Genomic DNA, 20,453 nt, shown 5'->3' on the forward strand with positions numbered 1-20,453 from the left:
ATACGCATGTGTGTTTATCCTTTTGGAATGTGTGGGCCTTCTTAGACCTAGGAATTTAGTTTTCATCAAATTCAGAAAATATGCAGCCATCATTTCTTTAAATATTTTTGTCTCCCTCCCCTCTCTTTATGACACTCCAAGTACATGATGTTAGATCCCTTGATATTGTACCCTAGGTTACTGAGGCTTTTTTTTCAGTTAACAAAACAAAACAAAAACCTCTGTGCTTTGGTTTGGTTAGATTGGAGCTCACTAGTCTTTTTTTCTTCAGTGTCTAATCTGCTATTAATCCCACCTAGTGAAATTGTGCAAATATATATTGTATAAGTATATAGCGTATGTTTTATTCCTAAAGTTCCATTTGGTTCTTTTTTTAATCTGCCATGTGTCTCTTCATTATTTTCTTGTTTTCCTTTAAATACTTGTACTTCTGCTAGTGCCATCACATCTCTGCCATGTTTCTATCGACCTGTTTCTATTGACTTATTTTTCTCCTAATTATGAGTCACATTTTTCTGCTTCTTGGCGTGTCTGGAAATTTTTGATCAGATGATAGACATTGTGATGTTATATATTTGAGTATCTTGATGTTGTCAGGCAATTTAATTACTTGTGGAGTAGTTTGATCTCTTTGAGGCCTGTATTTAAACTTTGCTAGAGTGAGTCTTACCAACCTTCGTTCCAGAGCTAGATCAGCCCCACCTCTAGTGTGTGACCTCTGTGGGGTCTCTATGGAATGAATGCACCAGGCAACTCTCCACTCTGACTGGTCTGAGTTCAAAATGTCTCTCCACCTTCTGTGAGCTCTAGAAATTATTCAACTAACAACCCTGCTGTCATTCTTTGCCAAGGTCTGTGGGATGGCCCTTGATGTATGTGCAGCCTGTTACTCAGCAGAGACTCACGTGGACCCCTACGTACATTTATGGAACTCTTTTTCTGCATAGCTTGCTTTATTCCAGAATCCTGCTTGACAACTTCTAGCTGTCTCAGCCTCCCCAAATGCTGATGTCTTCCTCAACTTACAAATGCTGCCAGGCTCTGTTTGGTTTTCATCCGTTTTTCCTGTAGTCTGGAAATTTCCTCCAGGCAGAATGTAAGGATGATCAGACGACTCACCTTATTTGTTTCTCTTCTCTCGGGAATCTGAGTCCTGTGTGCCTGTGGTCCAATGTCTGAAAACAGTTGTTTCATATATTTTGTCTAGTTTTTTAGATTAAGAGGCTAAATCTAGTTTTTATTATTCTATTCTGGTTAGAGGCAGAAGTCCATTTTGAGTTAAATATTTCTTAGGCCACGACACTGTTTTCTTGACCAATAATGACAAAAAATGTAAGACATTGCCACACTGTTGTCTTTTATTCCATCTTCCTGAACAACTTATAAGATGGCTGACTGGAGCCAGAACTTCAGCTGTGGCTGTAGAATATTGTCTCTCCATGAACCTTACTGCCATACATGAGGAGCTCTACATCTGTGAACTTTGAACAACTGGGCTTTATGCTTCAGATTCCAGATTCTAAATTATATCCCATCCCTAACTTTAAAAAATATCGCTGGGTGCTTTGTAAACTGTATCGCTTTTCTCAATCCATATGTCTCCTCTGGCTTATGACCCTCTGCATTTCGCACATCACCCCTAGAGCAGATGAGTCATGGTTCAATAATTGACAAACATGGGTTGAGATGCCTCAAGATTTCAACAAAATGGGAGTTGGGTAAACACGTGGTAATCCTACACTTGGAATTCCACGGTTGAAGGACCAAGTGAGACATTAGCTTTTAGATTTTTTTATTGTCAAGAATTAAGAAAAGCCAAATAAGAGTGGTCCAATCTCACTTGAAGCTTCTTGCTGAAAGAAAACTGACTGGATTATTTCTAGATTTGACTTGGGGAAGGGGTTGAAACTGAAAGTAGCCATAAGGACTCTAAGGTCTCAAGTTACTTTGAATTTGCTTTCTCAGAAAGTGATGTTTAAACTTCAAACTGAGGTGAAGAAGTGCAAGTGGTTATTAAGGTTTCTTTTTTACCATCGTACTCTAAGCTTGGCCAGTATAAGGTGTTTGGGGGCTAAGGGAGGGAAAAAGTAGGAAAAAGTCAGGGAGCTGGGGTCGTGTGGGACACCACCACTGGCAGTGGGCAGCTGTTTCATCACATGTGGTCTGAGTGGATTTTGATTTAACCACAATTCTACAAATAGATTATTTTGTGGTTTGGGTACCAAGAGCCCCAAGGCATAGCTATTTAAATAATCATTAAATGATTTTTTTTTTCTGGGCAGGCTATAGAGTTGGAGCTGATTTTATTTTTCCTTTTTAGTAAAAAGGTCCATGGACATTAACCCCCAAACAGAGTGATGTTTAGATGCTGAAAGGTACGTCGTAGTCTGTGACATCCTTGGCTTTCTGAACTAATAATGACCAAAATTTCAAGACAATAAAATCCCTTTCAGCTGGTAAGAAAGATGAAGCAGATCTATATTTTCTAACAGGGGGAGAGGTCCAAAATATAGATTTTTAAAAATATGTGTTCTGGAATGACAATGATTAAGATAATTCCATTTTTGTGTTAAAAAGCTCTTTGCATATATACAAGTGATATTTGGTAGATGTATATAAGTTTAAAAATAATACATGAGTTGGTATATGAAGAGGAAAAATCTGGAAAGATTCAACTATTAACGGACTGTTGACAGTGTCTACTGCTGAGTTCAGTCTTGGCGGGAGGATGGATATCTCCCTCTTACTTTGTATCCTCCTCCGTATTAGTAATTTTAAAAGTTGACGTTTATTGAGCATTTACTAAGTGCCCAGAACTGTGCTAAACATTCTGAATACTTAGCATTGTCTCACTCAATCCTCATAGCCCTGTGGCTGCCCTCGAATGTCTACACTGGAGGTGCTTCCTGGTGGCAAGTTGCCAGGAAGAGGGATCTGGGTACTTGCCTTGAGCTGTGTTTGCATACCAACCATACCATCGTTATGCGTTTGTGCATTTTTTTAGGATGACTTGGTGGAGGGGGAGGGTTGCTGCCAGGCAACCCCTTGCTGCTGAAATTACTCATAACAATCCAAAGAAGTAAGTACTGTTATTATTCCCAATAATATAAGGAGATGAGGAAACTGAGGCACAGAGAGGTAACATAATTTGCCCAATGTCACACAGCTAATAAACAGCAGAGCCAAGATTTGAATCTCTATCTGTTAAAATGCATAGTTCAGGCTCTTAATCTGAATTTGTTACAAGACAATATTCTCGTGATTTAAAAAATATTTCAAAAATTCAAATGGCCAATCTAAAAAATATGATTTTAATACATTCTAGAGCTATGGAGATGGGAAAAAATTATTTTTTTAAATATATTATTGCTGGTAAAGGATATCAAATTAAAACAAATATCTAATGTGTTAGAGAGCACTGCTACGAATACTAAGTCAGATGAGGCCTTTTACTTGTAAGTTTTAACCAAAGATTAATTTATGTGACTGTCTATTTTTACCTTTTCTTTCCCTTTTCAACAGGAGAGATTTACAAATAGTATTTGAGCATCATGGAGCTTTTAGGTTCTACTGTAACGACAAGTTGTGCCCACCCTAGAGCAACACCAAGTGACTTTCTACCGGCCATCAGTACCATGGCATCAAGCTACAGGGCCCGCTTCCCCCACTACAATTTGGCACATGGCTTGAGCCTGCCTTGGAGACCCAGCACATACTACAGAGTGGCCTCCAGCTTGCCGACCCTGGCCCCGTACTGCGCCAGGTCTCAGAAGGTGTGCGAGAGCACCATGCTCCCCTTTGTTTCCAACAGAACTACCCTCTTCACCAGGTACACCCCTGATGACTGGTACAGGTCCAATCTAACCAACTATCTAGAATCCAACACTTCCCGGCACAATTCAGAGAGACTAAGGGTGGATACATCTCGCCTGATTCAAGACAAATATCAACAAACGAGAAAAACCCAGGCAGACTCCACCCAAAATTTGGGAGAACGTGTCAATGACATTGGATTTTGGAAATCTGAAATCATTCATGAGTTGGATGCAATGATTGGAGAGACAAATGAACTAACTGATGTTAAGAAAAAATTGGAGAGGGCTTTGATGGAGACAGAAGCCCCTCTTCAGGTAAATACAAGGCCCTATGAGAAAAGACACTGCTTTTTAATGACTGTAACACATTGGTTGAATTCCTGAGGTTATTTATCTATTGAATTATGTTTCGATAGAAGCCGACATCCTGTATAAATCTGTAACTGGTTTCAGTAATGGTAAAACCATTGCCATTTTTATACCAGAACAACCATTTAAGTAGAGGGAATTCTGAATGCAAAGCAAAGGAGGCTAATTAAAGAGACACCCTTAGGACACACAGTGTGTTATGGTGAAAACGCCTTCTTCCCATCTCTTAAATAGGCTGCTTGGTCACTGTTGTCCCTGGATTAATGTAAACAGTATTTGAAAAAAAAACAACTATTCTTTTAGTCTGTGTCATGAAATACCTCCTATGTACATGTCATGATTCCATTTCCGGGCACAGTGACATTCTCAAAAGAGACCTTCTTAAGAGACAGAGTGAGCTTGATTCAACAGGCACATGAGGCTGAGGATGAGCCCGTTGTCATGCTTGTGAAGGCAGCACTGCATTTGGCTGCTGGCCTCTGGCCAGGCTTTTGGGTGGGCTAAATTGCCTCTAACCCTCTGGGTGTGGGATGGACCCTCCACTCCATTCTACCCACCAGCATTGAAAGAAGACTCTCTTATTTTAAAATGTGCAAATTACAGAAACGATTTCAGAAGGTGCATATATTTTGATGAGAAAAGCCAACACCATTCTTCCGCATATTTCGCATGTGATGAGCATTTGTAGTAGGTCTTTGCCATGATGTCTGAAGTAGGAGAGTTTAGAGAATCGAGGAGCTAGAAGCCTAGAAGGTTGAGGGGTTTGTTGCAGACTCCTGAGCACAGTTCCTTCTTATTGTGCCCCCTCCCCACTAAACTCAAGCACACACAGATACACACAGCCGCCAGAAATCCTGAGAAAGGTCAAAAGTGCGCTCATGATGTCTTTTTAATGAACCCATCATGAATTGTTTTTTAGGCTCAGAAGCCCTGTGGTATTTTCTCTGGCCCCAGTTTGTTTTGAGGATTCCTGGTCTATTCTACACCCCACACCACCCCTAAGTACTTTAAAGTGTCCTTAAAATGACAGCCACATACCCTCTGGATTTCCAGAGGAGATTCCGTTTCTTTCCTTAGGACTCCTTTCAGTGATGGTTGCTTTCAGAGAGATGGGTAGAATTTGATTTTTTTCTGCAATTTTTGTCTAGATGTTCTTGTCTGTTTGAGCAGTTCTATCAATACAGTATCAGGAAGTCCTGATTAAAATTAGAGCCAGGCACACAAACAGATACATCTCAAAAGAGAAAATACAGATGATCGACTAATATAAGAAAAAATGTTAAAATTCAATAAAAATACAAATTAAATGAATGAAGTAACCAGTTTTGGCTTATCAGCTTTGCAAAGATGAAAACTGATCAAACATGTAGGGTTGGCAAAAATGCAGAAAGTGGACACTTTCATTTATTGGATTGTGGACAAATAGAAACTTCCTAGAAAGCCATTTAGTAATACATGTCAAAATAATCAGAGTTGCCCCCAACTTATTAACTTGTCTACATTCTCGGGCTACCTACATGTTTACTACTACCTAACAGTAAACATAAATTATGCTATTAAAAAAACTAGAGAGTCACTCAAAGAGTTTGTTTAATGATATATCTGGATTACAGTGCACCTACTATTATAGTTTATGCTTTTAAAAAATTTAACATGATACAGTTGCCCCATGTCATGAAATAGTCTTTGAAAAAAAGTATTTTAACAGTTACATAATGTCCTTTCATACATAATTTACTGGCAGCAATTTAAGCTGTTTTCCGTTAGAGTCACTAACATACTTTGTCTCAGAGTATTTCATGGTTGGGGCCTCCCCTTTAATGTCAATTTTAAAAAGCCTAATATAAAATTGTAAGGACATTATAACCTTTGTTTTATTAAAAACAAACAAAACAGTGACAGGGGAAGGGGTAAGTCAGTCATTTCTACTTTCTGTATTTTTTCTCTTTAATGGATAATGCACATTATTTTTATAGTGAAGAAAACAATAAACGGTGCTTTAAACATAGTCACTTGGATTATTTGCTGAAAAAAATGTTTTGGTATCTTTAAAGATAATCATTTGTTTCTTCCTAATAGAAAATATTTGGAAATAATATCTTTTTTTTTTTTTGCTAAAGATTGGCACCTGAGCTAACTGTTGCCAATCTTTTTTTTTTTTTTTCCTGCTTTTTCTCTCCAAATCCCCCCAGTACATAGTTGTATGTTCTTAGTTGTGGGTCCTTCTAGTTGTAGCATGTGGGACGCCACCTCAGCATGGCTTGATGAGTGCTGCCATGTCCACGCCCAGGATCCGGACCGGCAAAATCCTGGGCCGCCTAAGCGGAGCGGGCAAACTCAACCACTCGGCCACAGGGCCGGCCCCGGAAATAATATCTTGAAGACTGTATTTCAGGTTATTTCTAGAAGAAATTAATGCCAAGTAATTTTCTCAGATGCCAATTTGTGGGGATCAACTAGATGCCACCTGCTTCATTTTGTCAACTGTCCGAATTAGGAATTTTTTCAAACTGCTTCGAAAAGCTGACTCTACCTGCTACGTGGCAGCAGGGGCTCACTGAGCTGTCACAGTCGGTTTCATGCCAGATTTCCACCAAAATGGCTTGAAAAGTTGGTATTGGGAGTGTCTGTTGACTTGTTTTAGAAACAGGTCATTAGAAGTGCTAGCCACTGGTTTCAGCCAGTTTGTATTAGTGTTTTCCATTACTTGTGTATCTGTAGGTAGCCCGAGAATGTCTATTTCATCGAGAGAAGAGGATGGGAATCGATCTAGTTCATGATGAAGTGGAAGCGGAACTGCTGACGGTAAGTGTCGGGGAAATGCTTCAACTGGAAACTTGGTTGCAAACATGCAGTTAACGTACAGAAACAGAATGATGTCACATGAAGCCACTTTAAGTAAGGAATTACAGTATCAGATGTTTATGGCATTTAGAAAAGATACATTTTTTGTTATAAAAGTAATAGACATTCATCGAGAGAATTTTAAAATACAGAAAGGATAAAGAAAGATAAAAATCACCTGAAGTTCAGTTAGCAGAAATGAAAGTTAATTTTGGAGTATTTCAGTCTTTTTATTAATTGTACTTAGATAGGCAGCACCCAACTCAAAGACACACAGACACGTCTTTAAGGTTAGAATTATACTGAATATATGAATTTGAATAGTGCTTTTCCTTTTGCTGGGTAAATGCTCAATGATGTTTATTCTTAAATATAGACGTGGGAAAGCAGTGCATTTTTTTTAAAGACTTAGTTTTTTTAGAGCAGTTTTAGATTCACAGCAAAATTGAGAAGATGACACAGGAATTTCCCATATATCCACTGCGCCCATGTATGCATGGCCTCCTCCCCCACCACAGTGGAACCATAGTGCTTTATTTATTTAAAACTTATATTGGGGTAATTTTCCCATATCATTAGATATTCTTCAAGATATGATTTTAATGGTTACATAGTGTTCCACAATGTGAAGGTGCTATCATTTAAAAAAAAAAAATCAACCCTCTCTTTTTGAATAATTAGGTTATTTCCTTATCTCCATTTTTTTTTGTATTTTAATACCACTGCAGTGTACAAAAATATTATTGATAACTACGTATTTCTGATTATTCCCTTAGAATACATTTTTTAAAATGTCATCGATGTGTCAAAGGGTATATGCATTTGGAAAGCTTTTGACGTATAGCCAAATTGCCATCCGGAAGCTTACAGCTATGTCTGCACTACTGTGCTGGTCCTCCCATGAGGCTTCTTCCACTTTCCACCAATTAAGTTTGATTGAGTGCTCAGTTCTCTGATCTTCACTTCCTAGACTTACCCCACAAGATCTCTGTCCATTCTTTAAGATTTCAGCCATTACGTGCCTGGCACCCTTCCTAATCTCTTTTTTCAGCCCAGAGACTCTATTAAGCCTTAGATTTGCCTCCCTAAGTGCCCGCCAAACATAGCTACGTTGGTAACTCATTTTTTTTTTTGGTTCACATTTATGAAGCCTAAAAGTGAACTTTTCTTTTACCCTGATGCCTTCTGCCTTCCCCTTTCTACTGGTGGTACTATTACTGGTTCTGTCACTCTTCTGCCTTCTCCTTTCTATGGATGGTAGCAAGGTTCTCCAGTCACTGTGGCATGGCTTGCTGACCATCATCTCCACCCCTGTAATCAATTTCCAGGGTCTGTAAATTTCTCCTCTGATTTGCTTGTTCCTCTCTCCTTTCCATTCCATTCTCCCTACCATTGTTCTAAATCATCTTTTCCTTCTTTATAGCTGGTTAATGTGAAATCCCAAATCCTTTCCCTTCCCCCAGTTTCACCTGGATCCTTACTGCACATGATCACCAGTTTTCCCATCTGCCAAAAAACTTCCTTGACTGCCTAATTGCTATAGGAGAAGATTCACGTTGGTCTTGCCTTGTCTGGCTCTCACCCCTTCTCAGTCTCATTTTCCACTCTGACTTGCTGAATTTCTGCTGCAGCAAATCAGTTCACTGTCCCTGAACCAGCTTTGCAGGGTCCCACCTTTTTGACTTTGTTTGACTGACCCTTGGTAAGAAATGAATCCTGAGTAAGAAAGTACATATGACTAGCTAGCAACCTGGTCATCAGCATCCTTATAAGTCATCAAGGGTCCCTTTTAACATTGTGCTAAATATTTTTAGTGACCCATTACATTAAGGATGATAAGCAGAAGTTTTAGAAGTTGCTCTTTCCTCTATTGTTTGACTCTCTGAAAGAAATATGAGTTGAAATAATATACTCAGGAAACCTTTGGCCTCTACAGAGAAGCTATGCAACCTACTTTGTAAAAGCCACAGCCCCTACTGCTGCATATTAGTGATTAGGAATAAGACATCCTGAATGAAGTAGCTTTACAACGATGGGTCCCTGCTCTGCTGTTTCTTCTTTCCTAGCCTCTGATGAATCTTGCAAGTCTTAAAATAATCTGTCATCTACTTTGTCATCCTAAATGGGGAGGAATTTAGCATCAAATATCCATTAACCTCTTTTTCTCACTGATCCTGAGATGATCTGTGTGAAGTAAATTATAAGCCACTTCTAACTACTTAACTTCAGTTTGCCCATGAACACCTATTGTATTTCTAAGAGACTTTTTTGAAACTTGGGTACTTTATTGTTTCCATTATTTTGGCTCTCAAACCCGGCTGCACTTTAGAATCACTTGATGAAAGTTTTCGAAATATCAGTGACTGGGTTTCACATCCAGCGATTCTGATTCAAATCTGGAGTGGAGACTAGGCATTGATATTTAAAAATATTCCCAAGGTGATTTTAATGAACAGCCAGAGTTAAGGTCACTGCTTTAAAACTGCAAAATATTGTTGATAGAAATTAAAGAAGATCTAAATAAATTGGCATACCATGTTCATGTATCAGAAGACTAAATAGTATTAAGATGACAGTACTTCCCAACACAATCCACAGATTCAACACCATTCCTATCAAAATCGCAGCTGGCTTATTTGTAGAAATTGACAAGCTGATCCTAAAATTCATATGGAAATTCAAGGGATGCAAAATACCCCAGATAATATTGAAAAAGAAGAAAGTTGGAAGACTCTCATTCTTGATTTCAAAACTTACTACAAAGCTACAATACATAAGACAGTGTAGTACTGGCATAAGGATAGACATATTGATCAATGGAATAGAATTTGAGAATCCAGATATAAACCGTCACATTTACAATAAATTAATCTTCAACAAGAGTGCTGAGACAATTCAATGGGAAAGGAAGAGTCTCTTCAACAAATGGTGCTTGAACAATTGGATATCCTCATGCAAAGGCGGAAGCTGGACCCCTACCTCACACCATATATAAAAAATTGAGTCAAAATGGAACAAAAACTTAAATGTAAGAGCCGAAACTGTAAAACTCTTAAGATAAATCATATGCATAAATATTTGTGACGTTGGAGTAGGCAATACTTTCTTAAATCTATACTAAAAGCACAATGCATAAACAACATAAGAAAAAATAGATAAATTGGACATCATCAAAATGAAAAACTTTGATGCTTCAAAGAACATCAACAAAGTGAAAAGACAATTCACAGAATTGAATAAAATCTTCACAAATCATATATCTGATAAGGGACTTATATGTAAAATATATAAAGAACTCTTACAACTCAAAAAAACCCCCCACAAATAACCCAATTCAAAAATGGGCAAAGGATTTGAACATAGAGTTCTCCAAAGTGGATGTGCAAATGGCCAATAAGCATATGAAAAAATGCTCAACAACATTAGTCATCAGGAAAATGCAAATAAGACCACGATGAAATACTACTTCACACCCACAAAGATAGCTATACTCAAAAATACAGATAATTATAAGTGTTGGTGAGAATGTGGAGAAATTAGAAACCCTCATGCACTGCTGGTGGGAACGTAAAATGATGCAGTTGCTTTGGAAAATGGTTAAACATAGAGTTACCATATGATTTAGTAATTCCACTCCTACATATTTACCCAAGAGAAAAGAAAGTACATGCCCACACAAAAACTTATGCATGAATATTCACAGCAGCATTATTTATAACAACCATTTGGAAAAAACCCAAATGTCTACCAACTGAATAATGATAAATAAAATGTGGTATATCCATACAATAGAATGGATGTTTTATTCAGCCATGAAAAGGAATGAAGTGCTGATATATTCTACTAAATGGATGATCCTTGAAAAAATTATGCTAAGTGAAAGAAGCCAGGCACAAAGGACCGCATATTGTATGATTCCATTTCTATGAAATATCCAGATTAGGGAAATCTATAGAGACTGAAAGTAGAGTGGTGGTTGCCTAGGAGAAGGAGGCTTGCAGGATTGGAAATGGGGGGTAATAGCTAAGGGGTGTGTTGTTTCTTTGGAGGCTAATGAAAATGTCCTGAAGTTGGTTCTGGCCGTAATCACATGACTCTGTGAATATACTAAAAGCCATTGAATTTAACTGTAATTACAGTTAAATACATGAATTCTATTGTAAATGAATTACATCTCAATAAAGCAGTTTTTTAAAAAAAAAAACAAACAAGAACCACTGCTTTAGAGATTGGTACTTTTTAGGTCAGTAGCGGGGGCTGCTTTACCTCAAAAGAACTGAACCTGCAATTAGAGTAATGGCGCACCAGCTGAGGGGGTGCCAGGGGCATTGCCAACTAATTAAACTAGTGAAGGTGTCCTGGAGCTTACTCAAGGTTGTGATATTAACATATCTTTTATTTTTACCAAAATGGGTCTCAATTTTTAGGATAACTGAATGAACATTAGCCAAGAATAATAGTAGTCTTAAAAAGTCTACTTTTGAAAAACATGGGTGAAATGAAATATTTTCTCATGAATCTTGTTGACTATTACTCACATTCAATCAGTGATATTCCCCAAATTCTTACAGAACGGCCTGTCTTGGGGACTCCATCAGGCATCATCTTCTTGGTTCTCCCAGACTGTGCTAACGCCTCGGACTCTGAAGCCGAATGAAACTTTGAGTACAGATTAATGGATGTTAATGTTGGGGGCAGTTCCAAAGGTCTTTGGTTTTAGGCATTCCCTATTCCCTTGAACCCTTCTGCCCCCAAACATCGAACATATACCATATGACATTATTTAAGTTCAAATATGAAAATTGCTGTTGAAAGCTCTTTGTTTTATAACAAAAGTCTAATTGAATGCCTTTTTTCCGCTAAAAGTTTCAGGAATTCTCACTATATGCATTGTGTGCACACAGTATAAAAGCTCACTAGGATTTTGGGTTTTAAGTGGTGTTTTCTAAGCAGTACTTCATGCATCCTTTGCCAACACCTCAGTGAAATGGCCACACACATGCGTGCGCAAAAGAAGCCACAGAGAAAGATGAAGATCGAACAACACTAAAAACTAAGACTGATGCACAACCTGCTGTGAGACGGGTGAGAGATCTTTGCTACCTGGGAGGGCAGGGAGAAAGAACCTTGTAATAATGTGTGGTCGGAGCATTAACTCCATTAATTCAGAGATTGAGAGAGTCAGTCAGTAGGGTTATCACTGAGAAAAACTGTAGGCATATTCAATATTTATATTTTAAGCAATAAAAAGATAAGAAGACTACTTAGTTAAATAATAATTACTATTGGAGTGAAGAAGTCCTTTACAATCAAATTAATGAGGGCAGAAATCAAAAGGGGATATTTGATACATTTGATATCATAGAAATCATAAATGTCTATATCAAAATGCCAGGCACGGAACATAAAGGCAGGGCCAAACTGTGAAAAGAGATCCCTCTCTGTACATATGTATTTATATCTATATATCTTGGTATCTATATCTATCTATCTATCTGTACTATATAGATAGATATGATGAGAAAGGATTGAATTTTAAATATAAGAGCAATAAACTAATTTAAAAAAGTGGACAAGCACATGAACAGGCAGCTCACAAAAGAAGAAAGTCAAATGATGAACAAATATGTAGTCATAATGGTAACCTTGAAATCCCAGCAGGTTTGCTGTGTTTTTGAGGGGGGGTCCTATCACACTGACAACAATTGAGAGGAGTGATAATGGCCACTTAGTGTGTGAGGGGAGGAAGCGCACACTCATTTCTTGTTGTAAATGGGTACAACCTTTCTGAAGGGCAATTTGGCTGTACTTGTCAAAACCTTGAAAAAAGGCGTACCTTTGGGGGTGCCTAAATATTTACTGAGGATGTTCATCACGGTATTGTTTAACATCATGTGAAAATGTTCAAGTTAAAATGAAAAAGTAGGCCACAAGACAGTATGCATGGTATGGTCATTTTTCACTTGAAAAGGTGGTAACAATGATTATGCACACTTTTTAAAGGTCTTCTTGGTGCTATTTTGAGTTCCTAGATTTTCTAAGGTGAATATGAATTTCAGAGGGAAGTAAATGTTTATTTTAAGAAAAATCTCAGATACGACACGTTATATAATAGTGTGTATGTCCTAGCAGCATCAAAATGCCACGTGTCGTCAAGCAGAACAGCGTGGCTAGCACAGGTGTTTGTCTGAGCATGGAGCTGGGCTGCAGGGCGCAGGCAGGACTGAGGGGTGGGCTGGCCTCTGGACCGAGGAGTGGACTGTGGGAGGTTACATGCACTGCCAGAGAGAAGCCTCGTTTGGGCTGCCCTTTTTGCCCCTCCGATTTACTTTGTCTTGGAACAACAGTTAGTATAGAAGAAGCTACGCGTTAAATTCAACCTTGCATATCACCAGGATTTAATTAATTAATTAAAGAACCAGAGATAAGATTAAAGACCCTAAAATTTTACCCCTGTTCAAACGTGTTCCATGGTATAATTTTGCTGTAGTCCTGTAAAAGGTGAATCTCAGTCTAATATTTAGATCCCCATATCATGGGGAGATATAAGTAAATAAGTGCATGTAAAATTGTTTTACTTCACAATTTTTCCAGAAACAAAGTTTTCCTTCATGGGTGCTTTGTTACGTTGTTGACACTGAATGTTGTACTCGATAATGAAAACATTAATGTGTTTTCTTTTTCAATTGAGTAGGAAGTTGATGTTATTCTGTGTTGTCAAGAAAGAATGAAGCTACATTTGGATAAGGCCATTGCCCAACTTGCGTAAGAGCTTTACCTCTCTCTACAATTTAGGATTTGTCACGAAACTATACTTTCATGCCTCCCATTCCCATTTCTCTTAGCTTCTTAGATAAGGATTTCTTATATATAGATACACGCAGGTGCACATACATGGGTTTTATTCAAAGGTTATGATGAGTACTTGCTTTAAATTTTTATTTAAAGAAATAATTTTGAGATGCTATAGCAAGGATTTCTGCCCTAACTGAGTATGGCTAAGATTTCTTTTAGCTCAGAAGACTTTTATTCTTTGATAAGAGATTGACTTGTATATGTTCAGCCTAACAACATACTTGGAAATGTAATGAATCTTGGCTTGCTCCTATGGTTATTGTCCGTACCTCCTTAAAGACTCAGCTGCCCCTGATTTCTTGGTAGACTCTTCTGCTCCATCTTCCTTCGTGCTCTGATTATACCAGCGCAGCATTCACTGTATCCCATTGCACTGTAATTGTAGTAGATAGTAGGCACTAATATTTATAGTGGGATGGGGGGGTGGAGAATAATAATCAAAGGAAGGTTTTAAGCAATGATAACAGCTGTCAGGACAGAAAAGGTATTCGCTGAGCTTGTTGCCTAACATGAATGGAAAGATCAATGTTCATTTGGTTGTGGCCATGGAAAGAAGTAGTGTCGAGTATGTTACACAAAGGAGACAATGATTCTGCTTATACTGATGTTGTCAAGGATAACGTGAGATACACCCAAAGGAAGAGGTGTTGGTACTGTTTGCCTATCTGCCTACCCTGCCCGTCAGGATTGAGGCTGTGAAGGTCGGTGAGGTTTAGGTGGCCGAGATCTCTCTCGAGCTGTGATTGGAAGGGCTCTTTAATTCGGAAATCGGTGAGGACAGGTAAAAGATTAGTTGAGGATGACTGACTGCCCGTGGTTTGGTCAACTGTACAGCTTACTTAAGCTATAAATACAAGGCAGTGCAGTTCCGATATTAATTTCCGGTTTCTGCTCCCTAGGAATTGCAGAAACGGTGGGGTTCAAAGAGTTGTTTCTGTTCTGTTTTCTTCTGGTCTAGTTCCTAATCCTTATTTTCTTTCCTAATCTAAAAACTACTGCCCATCTTCCATGTTCTCTGCTCTTCTTGGCCCAGATGGTTCCACCCACAGCCACATCTGTGGATGTGGAACGGCCACATCTTCATATTGGTTCCCATTATAAATTGCCTCCTCACTGGCCCTAATGCAGGCCTTTGCAGGAAGTTCTGTCTCTGCGTCTTCACCTTTGTGAAATTTGTGTTAGCGATCTTGTAAGAGCTTGACTTTCCTTTAATACACAGTGGGCAAAATGCCTACCTTACTTCCTGGGATGGCTTCTCCAGGATTTGTGGGGGCCTGGATCCTTAAGGTGGCTGCTGGACTCGGTCCAGCAAAGGTTGTTGGGAGGAGGGTTTTCCAACTCCACTTGTCTCGGTGGGAACAATGAAGCGCTCAGTTTGGATCTCAGCTGAAAATGGCATCTCATTAGGCATCAACATGGCAGCCAAGATTTTTCCCATTTTTAGGCTATGAGACAGGTCTGTGGAGTGTTGCCTCAAGCACTTTCCTAAGGAGATTCTGAGGTGTCATCCCAGAGTTTCAGCTCAATAACCTGAGGCAAGATACCGAACACAGAAGTAGCAAGGGGACGCAGCTTCGCACCTCTCATCCTTTGCGCATGTGTACTGCTTTACAATTCACAAAATGCAGCTGCCTGGCTTGCTGTTGCCCTCGTTTCCACTTTACAAATTAGAAAAGTGAGCTCTGACAGGTCAAGTGCCTTACCCAAAGGCACGGGCTGAATTAAAGGGAGGCTGCGTCTAGAATTAGTCTATTCAATTCAATGCAGGCTTTACTGAGTGGCTTCTGTATGCAAAGACACTTTTGGGTGCGGGGAATATAGAAATGACTAAGATCATCCAGTTGTCCAGCTTTTTCAAATACTATCTATATGCTAACGCCTCCCAGATTTTTATTCTTATCCCAGGTCTTTCTCCTAAATTCCAAGAACCTACTTGGTACCTCCACTTGGAGGTTTAATGCACACTCAGGCTCAGTGTGTCAATTGAACTTCTCTCTTCTCCCAGCCTACTCACCCACAGCCTCGCCCACCTCAGTTGATGAAATTCTGCTGTTCCAGTTACTCACCTTCAGCTCTTTTTTCTCACTGATGTCCAGTCTCCCACAAGATTCGCTTGGTTCTGTCCTTAAAACATATCTGGAATCGGAGCACTTCTCGCCTCCTTCCACTGTGCCCCCTTGGTCCAGGCCATCTCTCACCCGGGGAACCGCACCAGTCTGCTAATGGGTCTCTCTGCGCCGTGCAGTCTGTTCTCAACACAGCACCAGAATGATCCTTTGAAATTGTAGGTTAATGGTCTCTCATTTCCCTCGGAGGAAAACCTGACTTCTTCCAATGTCCAATGGGGCCCTGCATGATCTGGTTCTCCCCCTGCAAGTCTTTGCTCAAACATCGCCTCCTTAAGGAGTCCTACTCTGACTGTCCTATTGAGAATCACCACTCACACTCCTGGCCCCCTTTTCCTGCATGGTTTTCTGCATTGTTCTGCTAACAAACCACATGACTTGCTTATTCATTGTGGGTGTTGCTTGTCTCTTCGAGGTAGGATGTGAGGTCCTTTGGGAACAGATGTTTGTTTTGTCCATCATGCATCCCAGGCTTGTAGAACAGTGCCTGGCATCTAGTAGGCGCTCAGTAAGCAGCTGCTCCATGAGTAAAGATGGGGTCACTTGTCGCCCACGCCTGCACCCCGGGCCTGTCTCTTTGGTAGTGAGCAGCAGGTCTCCTCTCTGCCTGACAGGGCAGGGCATGCCACGCACCTCAGAGCTCACTAAGGCCTCTTCCTTCCCAGGAGGGCGGCTGCTGGATCACACGGGTCGGGGGGCCACCAATTGCTGATCCTTTTCAAGAACTCTGTCTCCTGCCCTGGAGGTTAATTTTGACCCTTGGTCTCCATCTCCTGCCAAACTTCTCAGGCCTGGCATGACCACACTAGGTCACCTGCAGCTGGAGAGAGGCTGGCTGTAAATCCCTCATAACTTCTTGGGAAATTGCGCTCAAAGAATGGAGGAGAAAGGGGTTAGGATGTAGACGAGGAAAAGGAGGACAGAAAGGAAGGCACAGATGTGGGCAGATTATTTTAAAGCAGTGTCCTGTCTGGAACAGTTGTGTGTTAGGAGGATGGGCCCCTGTCCTGGGGCTCCAAACACCCAACTTCTGTTTTTCTACACCTTTCTCCCCAAGCCCCTCCCTACCCCATAGAAGGGGCAGTGTGGGCAGGGTTCTAAGTACTCACAGGTGTGGACATCTCCAGAGAAGTTTCTTTTTAATTGAGAAGGAGGACATTGTGTTAAGGAGGAGAGACCCTGAGAGCAGAAACGGGTGGGTCCAACAGAGGAGGGCAATTAGGTTTCCTCACCAAAATTGTTACCTAAACTTGAAGCTCCATTTCCCTACTCTGTGTTCTAGAGCTAACAGAGCTTCCCAGCATGAGCTGGAGAAAGACCTGAGTGACAAACAGGCGGCGTACCGAATCGATGATAAGTGCCACCATCTGCGAAACACGTCCGATGGCGTCAGCTACTTTCGTGGCGTGGAGAGGGTGGATGCAACGTAAGTCAGGCTCACACCGCTTCTATGATTTCGATGTCGTTTAATTCGTTCTCTCTTCTTTCAAGATGATGCGGCTTATAGGTTAAAATGGAAAACACAGGAAGATGTGGAAAGGTAAAAGGCACACCTGTTTTGAACAAGTCTGCAGGAAGCGTGCGTGTTCCTCAGTCAGCCCTTGACACCTGCATCCTGTATTCTTTTGCAAAAGAATATTTGGTGTTTAAATTTCTAACTATAAAAATAACATCTATTTGATGCAGAAAACCTAGAAAGCACAGATAAGCATGAAGAAAATAAAGTGTTGCCAGTGTATTAGATGCCCTCGACTCGATGGGCTACAAGCTGAAAAACAGCTTAATGTTTTTATTATGACTGCTTGTGAAACTTGCTCTGTCAATGGTTCCTTCACCAGGCCCCTGCATGAAATTTTGGGTTCATGGTCCTTTCCAGCTATTCCTTAAAAAAAAAAAATCAACTTGACTGAGGTGAAATTTACCCACAATAAAATGCATTTGGTGTAAGTGTACATCTTGACGAGTTTTGACAAATTTCTCTTCCTATGTAACCACGATCACAGCTGAGATAAAGAATATTTTTGCCACCCAAAAAAGTTCCCTTTTGTTCTTTCCACACTCATGCCCCCTCCCCCTTGTAAAGTGACCCCCAAATGGATTCCCTCCTGTGAGGCTAGTCACCCCCGAAGCAGTCCCCCTCTTAGCTCTCCAGCAGCAGCATGTACGAACTTTGACTTTTAATTTCTTCAGGTGTGAATCAGATTATGTCCTAAATGGTCCTCATAAAATTCTTCTTACTTGCTTGAGGTGAGCAGGAAGCATCTTCCTCCTCTCCTTTTGGAGTGGGGATGGGCTGGGATTGAACCCCACACTCTGACCAGTTAACCCTCCATGAAGGGCCTGCTGTATTTCTGGCGTGAAGTCTAGCCATCTTAGAGACTATGAGGGTATGGAGCACATAGGGTGTTATTTTGGGTCATTGAGGCCTGAGCGAAAAATTGTAGTCCACAGTAAGAGTCTTGTTTGATATCCTATTACATCACAAACAAACAAATGTCACCCTACCACTCAGAGACACCCAATGATAACAGTTTACTCTTAGACCCTCCAATATCCCTCCATGCATGTAGATATAGATGAATATTTTTAAATAATGGTATCACACACATACATTTTTGTATAGCCTGTTTAATTTTTCACTTCATGATATATCAGAAACCTTGTGACCATATTCTTCTACAACAAGAGTTTACATACATGGATTACTTTTGTAAATGTACCGTAATTGACTCAACTTTTTCTTTAGTTTTGGACATTTAGGTTCTTGGCATAAACCATTTAAAGACTGGCATAAATATTGCTGAAGATGACTGTCTCGTGTATACATCTTTGGGTGCATTATTTCCTTAGGAGAAATTTCTGTCACACTCACTTCAGCAGCATCTGTGCTAACACTGGAAGTATGCAGAGAAGAGTAGCATGGTTCCTGCACGAGGGTGATGCGCAAATTCAGGAAGCGCTCCGTACTTTTAGTCCCAGCGATGTAATGCACAGCCTGGCGACTATAGTTAACCATACTGTATGGTATATTTGAAAGTTGCTTAGAAGTTCTCATCTCAAGAAAAAAAATTTGTAACTATGTGTGGTGATGGTGATCACTTTGCAATGTATACATATATTAAATCATTATGTTGTACACCTACCTAAAACGAATGCAATGTTATATGCCAATTATATCTCAATTAAAACGTTTTTCTAGGAGTGGAATCTCTGGGTGATGCACCTTTGAAAGACTCTTGGTTTAACCTCCAGCATGTTTGTGCCAAGTCAACATTCCTATCTGCAGGATATGAGGGAATCTTCTTCTAAACATGCTCACCAGCAAACTGTCATTCTCTTCACTCTTTGCTATTCTGATAAAGGACTATTTGTGTGTCGTTGTTTTCATTAGTACTTCTTGGATTACTCCTGGTTGAGTGTTTTTTCATATGCTCATTGGGCCAGTGTGACACCTTTCTAATAAACCCACATACCCATACCCTTCATCAATCCTTTTTTTCCTCCAAATTGGCAGAAGAGTTAGTTTATGCTTTGGACTTACAGAGAATAAGCAGAAAAATAAGGAGCAATTAAGAAAAATTTAAAATCAATTTTCCTCTGAGGTTTGCATTTTACGCAATAAAACCAGGATCCAGTGATTTGGGTTTTCTCTTTCACAAGATGATTGATTGCCTACAGACTATCTAGGCTGGTTCATCATTGTCACCATTGTATGGTTCTACTTCCTTTTTTCAGGATCTCAGTGCCCGAGTCCTGGGCCAAATTTACAGATGACAATATTCTGCGCTCCCAGAGTGAACGAGCTGCCTCTGCCAAACTCAGAGAGGACATTCAAAACCTCTTAGTTGTGACTGCCAACGAGATGTGGAACCAGTTCAACAAAGTGAACTTGTCTTTCACCAATCGCATTGCTGAGACTGCAGATGCTAAAAATAAGATTCAGGTTCACTTAGCAAAGGTAAATCAAGCATGGGTGGTACCCCTTAGCTGAAGCGGGTGGGTGGAGCAGAGGCTCGGGGACCACAAATCTCTCACCACTCCCAGAGACGCCTTTTGGCACACGACCTTTTGGCCATGCAGACTGAGAAAAATGAAACACAGTACAAAGCACACCATTTATTTTAGCCAGGTAGCCAGGTGTCAAAATGAAACTGGAGTCCACTGAGTTTTTGGAACACAAAGAACACACTATGTAAAGAAAGGTTCTTAGTATTTAATAGAAACAAAAATATTATTATTAAAGTTTAATGAATCACGTATGTAACTAGGAAGTGAATTTATTATTAGAACATATGGTAGGAATGTTTTCTGTTAAATTATTTCAGGCCCTTTTTTCTGGAATACAAAACCAAATACAGGAAACTATTAGGTGGTTCAAAATGTTTCTGATATTAAACTTTTAAACTTTTTAAAGTGCTCTAATTATGAGTTTTACAATGATTTA

The 20,453-nt window shown here is 39.8% G+C and overlaps 1 protein-coding gene and 1 non-coding gene across 4 annotated transcripts in view; both read left to right on the forward strand.

Moving 5' to 3' along the window:
• TEKT3 (tektin 3) overlaps positions 1-20,453 on the forward strand; it is a 41,172-nt gene that overhangs the window by 10,628 nt on the left and 10,091 nt on the right. The window contains exons 2-8 of one of the 3 annotated variants that reach the window (XM_046674683.1): positions 2,321-2,375; positions 3,005-3,079; positions 3,523-4,130; positions 6,906-6,989; positions 13,723-13,793; positions 17,292-17,435; positions 19,745-19,967. In XM_046674683.1, the coding sequence (XP_046530639.1) occupies positions 3,552-4,130; positions 6,906-6,989; positions 13,723-13,793; positions 17,292-17,435; positions 19,745-19,967 (1,101 nt within the window). In that variant the 5' untranslated portion in view covers positions 2,321-2,375; positions 3,005-3,079; positions 3,523-3,551. The remainder of the gene's footprint in view (positions 1-2,320; positions 2,376-3,004; positions 3,080-3,522; positions 4,131-6,905; positions 6,990-13,722; positions 13,794-17,291; positions 17,436-19,744; positions 19,968-20,453) is intronic. The other 2 variants (XM_046674682.1, XM_046674684.1) reach the window with 2 other exon arrangements.
• LOC124248045 (U6 spliceosomal RNA) lies at positions 18,874-18,980 on the forward strand. Its single transcript, XR_006890927.1, has one exon. It is a non-coding gene; the product is annotated as a U6 spliceosomal RNA (small nuclear RNA).

This window comes from Equus quagga, chromosome 11, assembly GCF_021613505.1.
Source record: "Equus quagga isolate Etosha38 chromosome 11, UCLA_HA_Equagga_1.0, whole genome shotgun sequence".
NCBI lineage: Eukaryota > Metazoa > Chordata > Mammalia > Perissodactyla > Equidae > Equus > Equus quagga.